The sequence below is a fragment of the Orycteropus afer genome, unplaced genomic scaffold (genome assembly GCF_000298275.1).
Source record: "Orycteropus afer afer isolate SDZICR_OR568_19922 unplaced genomic scaffold, OryAfe1.0 scaffold00024, whole genome shotgun sequence".
NCBI lineage: Eukaryota > Metazoa > Chordata > Mammalia > Tubulidentata > Orycteropodidae > Orycteropus > Orycteropus afer.
The window spans coordinates 9,108,724-9,115,896 of record NW_006921611.1 but is presented as its reverse complement, the minus strand read 5'-3'; the positions used below and the strand labels follow the sequence as shown (position 1 = coordinate 9,115,896).

The 7,173-nt window shown below is 31.8% G+C and overlaps 1 protein-coding gene across 1 annotated transcript in view; it reads left to right on the top strand.

The window, feature by feature from the left end:
- LOC103192141 (disintegrin and metalloproteinase domain-containing protein 2-like) overlaps window positions 1-6,544 on the top strand; it is a 147,235-nt gene extending 140,691 nt beyond the window's left edge. Inside the window, exons 15-16 of the mRNA XM_007935066.1 lie at window positions 4,706-4,889; window positions 6,512-6,544. Coding sequence (XP_007933257.1) covers window positions 4,706-4,889; window positions 6,512-6,544 — 217 coding nt within the window. The remainder of the gene's footprint in view (window positions 1-4,705; window positions 4,890-6,511) is intronic.
- The last annotated feature ends 629 nt before the right edge of the window (window positions 6,545-7,173 follow it).

Sequence of the window (7,173 nt, the reverse complement as noted above, 5' to 3'; positions counted from 1 at the left end):
GCTGTGATGATGGGCTCAAGTATAGCAGGGATTGTGGGGCTGGCGCGGGATTGGGCAGTGTTTCGTTCTGCTGTGCATGGGGTCGCTATGAGTTGGAAACGACTCGACAGCACTTAACAACAACAACAACATAGCACTTACAAATACATATATAGAAATATTGTCTGCCAAACTTATGTATGGTCATAGATATATTCCCTTTTGTCTAGACATACCTGATCATTCAGTCTGTCTACCTATGTATCTACCCATAGATTAATGTTTTTATTACTGATAATGCAGTATTCTATATCTAAAAGTATTTATCTTGTTGTCTGTACCTGTTGTGCACCTCTCTGTGTCTTCCTTTTCTTTAGTGTTATTGTTTTAGTCACTTGCTTTTGGTATATTTCCTCTCCTTTCACTTAAATCAGTACTTGTCTCTTACCTATCTAGCAATTTTTCCTCCCCTTTCCTCCCAACCCTGGTAACCAACAACTAAAGTTTCCTTCCATATATAAACCTTTCCTTGACTTTTTACAATAGTGGACTAGTACAATGTCCTTCTGTGACTGACTTATTTTCCTAAGCATAATGTCCTCCAAGTTTATCCACATTATGAAGTATTTCATGGATTCTCCATTATTTTTTAATGTTGTATATTATTCCATTGTGTTATAGTTTGGCTATCCATTCCTGTCTGTACACCACCCCCAGTTTTGCTTTTAAACTACTCTTTTTTCCCTCCTCCTTTCTCCTTTTCTTTTTATTCTTAGATTGCTGCCCAGATCAGAAAGCCACTTGCAAATATTCAAAATGGCTGCAGACCTTGGGACAGCGGACAGTCTGCAGCTCTGTTTCTCTTCTTATTCACTGTTTTCATTCAGGTTCTTCTACTATTTGGTATTTAATTCACTTCTTTATCCTTTCCTTCAAAGTTCAGGGCTCCCAGGTTATCTTCTGTATCTGTTTCAGTTGTTTTTTCATTTCTTTGTTATAGAGGGTCTGTGTAACTTGTCTGCCTATTCTGCCATCTTGCCAGAAATCCTTTCCTGTACTCTTAATGACCTTTTGCTTTCTTCCTGTATGATGTCCTTAATGTCATCCCACAACTCATCTGATCTTCTGTCATTGGTTTTCAAAGGGCCAATTACATTCTTTGGATTTCTCTAAATACAAGTGGGATATAATTAAAGTCATATTTTGGCCCTCATGGACTTCTTTTCATTTTTTTCAGCTTCAACTTGAACTTGCATATGAACAATTGATAGTCTATTCCACAGTCAGCTCCTGACCTTGTTCTAACTGATGATATTGAGCTTCTCCATTGCCTCCTTTAAAAAAAAAATATGTATTTTATTATTTTATTTAACCCAATAGATTCAAATACTATAATTTCACCAGGTAATCAATATAAAAATATTAATAAGCTATTTTATATACTTTTTTTTTTCCTTTTCTTATTGTGGAAAAAACATACACAAGACATTTGCCAGCATAACTTCTACATTTACAGCTCAGGGCATTGATGACATTTTTCATGTTGTACCTATCACCATTATTGCTATCCTTCCAAAATATTCCACCACCAAAGTTGGATTCTAACACTCAAAATATCTATCAATGTAAGTCACCATACATTGATGGATTAAGGACAAAACATGTCAGAAAACATGACATTTGACAACCATGTATAGTAAAAGCCCAGTGAACTAATAATATAAAGGGTATTCTTTAATCTGATAAAAGTTTTCTATAAAGTAACTATACAAAACTTCATATTAAATAGTAAAATTTTGGAGTTTTCACTTGAAATTAGAAATGAGACAAGAATGGCTGATATTGTTGCTCAAACTCAATATTGCCCCTGAAATACTATCCTACATGCAAAGGGATGAAAAGGAAGTATAAAATAAAGGAGCTAGAGAAAAATATAAACACTGTCTGTTCAGATAGTAAATGCATAAAAAATATAACAAATAACTAACAAAAAACTTCAGATAAGCTATTAAAATCAATAATAAAATATACCAAGATTGCTAGATGTGATATACTTGTATATACTAGCAATATATAATCAGAAAATATTTTTTAAAAAAATAAATACTATATATAATGAGCTCTGGTGGCATCGTGCCTAAGGCATTTGACTGCTAAGCAGAAGGTTGGTGACTCAAACCCTCCAGTCACTCCTTGGAAGGAAGACTGGGCAATCTACTTCCATAGTTATACCACCTCAGAAACCCAAGGAAGAGTTGCTATGAGTCAAATCAGCTCCATGTTAGTGAATTTGGTTTTTGGTTTATATATAATGGAATTGAAAAAATAATCAAATACCTAAGGTTAAATCAAATAAAAATGTGTAAGAAATATACAGAAAAATATATTCAATGACATTCCATAAAAATCCAAGTGTTTTATTTTTGAAATAAAGATAACAAGAAATGAAGAGTTGAATGTGAAATTGATTGTGTAAGTGGAAGAGGCTGAGAATAGCTGACATAATTCATTAGAAGATTTATTACAAATTAGTAATGCAGAATGAGTAAGAGAGAGAAAAACTGTCTGCAGGCCCTATTCCATAAATTCTTCAGGGTGATTTTATATCCATATGGAAGAATAAATAAATATCAACCACATCAAGCATCATACAAAAATATTCTAGATACATTGTGAATTTAAAATTAAAACGTTAAAATAATTTTATTTCTGGAAAAAAAGACATTTTAGTGGGCTGTGACTGTTCATGAAGGTGTAGAATAAACAAAATTCTCATGAACTATTGGTGGAAGTATAAAATAGTACAAGACTTTTCATTTAAGTGTTTATTTTGGTGTGTCCTATGAGTGTTGATTCCAATAAAGAGATTTTCAAGTTTGTATTATGATATTTCTGTTTGATCTTTAGGTTATTAGAAATGTATTTCTTACTTTCTAAATGATTACTTATTGCTTAACTTTTTAATATTCATTTCTAGCTTAATTCCATTGTGATAATAGAACTTACTCTTTGTGATTTTAATCCTCTGAAGTTTGTTTTGTCTTACTTTGTGTCCTAAGCAATGCTGTCTATTTTGGTAAATGTTCCATATGCACATAAAAATAATGCATTTACTTCAATTGTTGAATACAGCATTATATATATATTTGTAAATCATTGTTAAATGTATTTTCAGTTAAAACCAGAAAGACCAAGCCAGTTGTCATCAAATTGATTCTACTCCTGTAGAATCCAATTAGTCTTTACTATTTAACCGAGTCATTTATTCAACTTCCATTTAATAGAATCACTGATATGTTTAAGTTAAACAGTCTTATAATTTTCCATTTGTTCACTTGCTTTTTTCTTTTTTCTTCCTTTTTCTCTTCTTTTGGATTAAGTTTTTAAATATTTATATTTTCCCCTGTTTTATTTTGGTACTTATACATTTTTATATTCTTTTAGTGAGTGCTCAAGAAATTACTGCATGCATACAGGCCCTGTTAAATCTAATATGAATGATTGCATTTACTATTTATTGGAGAATATAAGGATCTTAAAACACTTTAACTTCATTAACCATACCTTTAAGGAACAGTGAGTTGACATTAATGGAGGAGAAAGACCAAAAACCACTCATTGGCACCTAGTGGATTCTGACTCATAGCTACCCCCACTGGGTTTCCCAGGCTGTAAATCTTTGAAGTAGTAGGTAGCCTCATCTTCCTTCCACGGAGCAGCTTGTTTGTTTGAACCTCTGACCTTCTGGTTAGCAGCCAAATGCCTTATCCACTACACCACCAGAGTTCCTTAATGGAGGAGTGACAACTTAGAAAAGGAGGATAAGAATGGTTGCATAACTTGAAATATGTAATCAATGTCACTGAATTTTACAGTAGAAACAAGTTGAATTGAGGTATGCTTTGCTGTGCATGTTCCCAACACCTACCAATAACAAAATAAATAAAAATCTTGAAAACATTGCTTCTGGTTTGTTTTCTTTCATTCGTTCTCAGGAAACTTTTGAATATACCATTGTTGAGTGTAATAACAAATACCAATATGCTGTGCTTTCATTGGTTCCCAGAGAGTGTTGAGATAGTCTATAGACAATAGAGTCCTCAAAACACAAGGCTAATGTGTTCTGACACTGTGTCTGAGCTCCTTACCTCAATAGTCATTACCTTTATTCAGTTAAAAATTATTAAATTACTGTACTAGATGCTCTACTAGTTGAATATAAGTATTACTATATTAAAGTACAGGAAGTGATGAATATAAATCATTGGATTCACATATATCATCTCTTCAATCTTACAGTTTTTGAGGGGAAATTGCAGTACAGAAGTAATTACAGATATTATGACTGTTAGAAAATCAAAACAAGGTTTTATGTGAACACAATGCAATTGTCTAAACATAATCTATGAGAACAGCAGATCTTTCTCAAGTAATAAATTTAAACTGTGATTAAAGAATATGTGGGATTTATCCACAAGAAAAGGCATATGATGAAAGAAGGAGACATCTGGGAAATTGGAAAAGCATGAAATCAGGCAGTAATTCATGTCATTAAAATGTTTACTTAGTATTTATTTCATGACAATGCCCTCAGATTATTAAGTACTTTACAATTTAATTAATACAGTATTTTGTTCATAAGCATTGTTTTGATGTTTCTTTCTTTAGAAATATTATTTTTCCATCACTTAAAATTAATGATTTTCTTTTGTTGGTCTATTTGTAGTAACCTACGTTGTGGAAAATTAATGTGTATCTCTAAAAGTAAATCTCCGTTTTCAAAACAAGATGCTGCTGTCCTTTATGCTGGTGTAGAAGGAGACATATGCGTTAGCCTGTATTTTCCATACAGAAATAAAAATTACAGCCATATGTGGGTACCAAGTGGAACTATTTGTGGTGATAATAAGGTACATAGTTTTATTTTCCTCAATAACTTTAAAATGCCCCAAACTTTTAATTGTGATCATTTAAACTTATTTATTCATTATAAAGTTTATGTTTGATATAGAAAAAATATAAAATGAAAATATAAATAAGAAAATAATGATCATCTGTAATCACACACAGACATTGAAATGATTAATATGTCCATGGATATCTAGTATTTTTTCTGGTGAAATTTGTGTATATTTACTGAATTAAGAATCACACTTCACATGCACTTTGTACCTATAGAATAACATCACATTTCATAGATTTCATAAGTCATGAAATATTTGATGGCATGATAGTATTAGAGATAATATGCATTCATTAAAACAATGTAAATATGACAAAAATCCAAGAGACAGTCTCTCCAAATCTCATATTGGAGATATAAACACTGTTAATATTTTTACAAAAATTCTTGAAGTTAATTTTATGAATATATATGAATGAATAGATAAACATATTTATCTAACTTTATAAGAACTTTATATAAACTGATTCACACTAAGCATGATAGTTTGTTATTTTCTTTTGTTAGTGTACCATTCCATGAAATGGTTTTTCTATGACAAAACATGGCTGTGTACCATCATTTTCTGCCTATCTATTTATCGATCATCTATCTATCTATCTATCTATCTATCTATCTATCTATCTATCCATCATCTTTCTATTTCTCTTTTCCCCAAAGTCTAACACACAAATGCTGTCACATTTAACACTTCTATAATTTTCACTTTGCCAAATATTTATTATAAGTGAGACTTAAGATATAATTTCAAATTCCATTATCATTTCTACACAGCATAAGCATATCTTAAGAATTGAAACTTGTCTGCAGTTAACAAGTATCACCAACTGGCTTAAATAGTTTAAGCCCCTCCTTTCTCCACAAAGGAGCCCTGGTGGCACAGTGCCTAAGGCATTTGCCCACTAACCAGAAAGTTATAGGTTCAAACTCACCAGCCACTCCATGGAAGGAAGATGGGGCAATCTACTTCTGTAAAAATTTACCACCTCAGAAATGCAATGGAGGTCACTATGAGTCAACCCTGGTGACACTTGATGAAAGTAAGTTTTTTTTTTTTTTTCTTCTCCACAAACATCAAACAAAGTAATAGTGCAGGCTAGCAGTCCAGTGAAGTTGTAGTTGCTCCACTCTGTTATAAGTAATTCTGACTCTTGAGCTTTCAGCTTTAGATCCTGGCCAGGTATCCTCTCGATCTTATGACACTGCTGGATTTCCAGCCATTATACCTACAGTAAGTCTGAAAGAGTAGAAAAGCATAGGGAATAAAAAGGAAGCATGCTACGTCTATCCCTACAGTTGATGAACAAGATGAAATTAATTAGGCACCAATGCTCTGTGTCAATATTCTGAGCATGACCAAGATGTTGCTCTATTAAAAGGACATCTACTTCAGCAGCCAGCTAAAGAAAATAATTTGCAACCCTGGTGACATTGGAGAAGCTAGTATTCCAGCTGTCCATATTGAAGCCAGTTTATCTACAGAGATTGAGTGAGAAGGCACAGACTGTCCAAATGGTAGCTATAAAATACTGTATTAAGATTTATCAGATGTTTCCTATATGTTTGCAGATGGTGGAGATCAAGCTAATTGCAGTAGGCTGAGTGCCTCAAAATCTTATATGTAGTCTTCATATTAAAGATTTTTATTTATACACATAATTACCAATATGGACAGATTAAAAGCTTCATCTTGCAAGTTGTTTTTTCTTTATTGTCTTTTCCAAATTTGTCCTATTTTTGGATTGACTAATTTTCATGGTTTTATTTTATCTTCATTGTTGGCAAAATCTGGTTTCAAGATTTTTTTTTTTTTTCTTTTAAAGTTAGGGATGTCCCTAAGATTTAGAACATTCACTTGTAATTAATCACATCTTATATTCAAATAAGATTTGAAATTTAATGTTTAGTGTAAGAATCTTACAACATTTTACACCCTAATATTCCTATCTTTTGTGATATTGTTATCATACATTTTAATTTGTATTTGCTATAAACCCACAATATATTATTATATTTGCTTTAGACAATAATTTATTGTGATTATAATAAGGAAAAAAAGGTCCTTTATAATTGCCTTCATTTAAAAATTTCTGGAGATCTTCATTTCTTTGTTTGGATCCAAGTTATTGTCTGATTTCATATGCATTCTATCTGAAGAACTTTCTTTGAAGTTTCTTTGTAGTGCAAGACTGTTGGTAATAAATTCCCACAGTTCCTATTTCTCTGAAAAA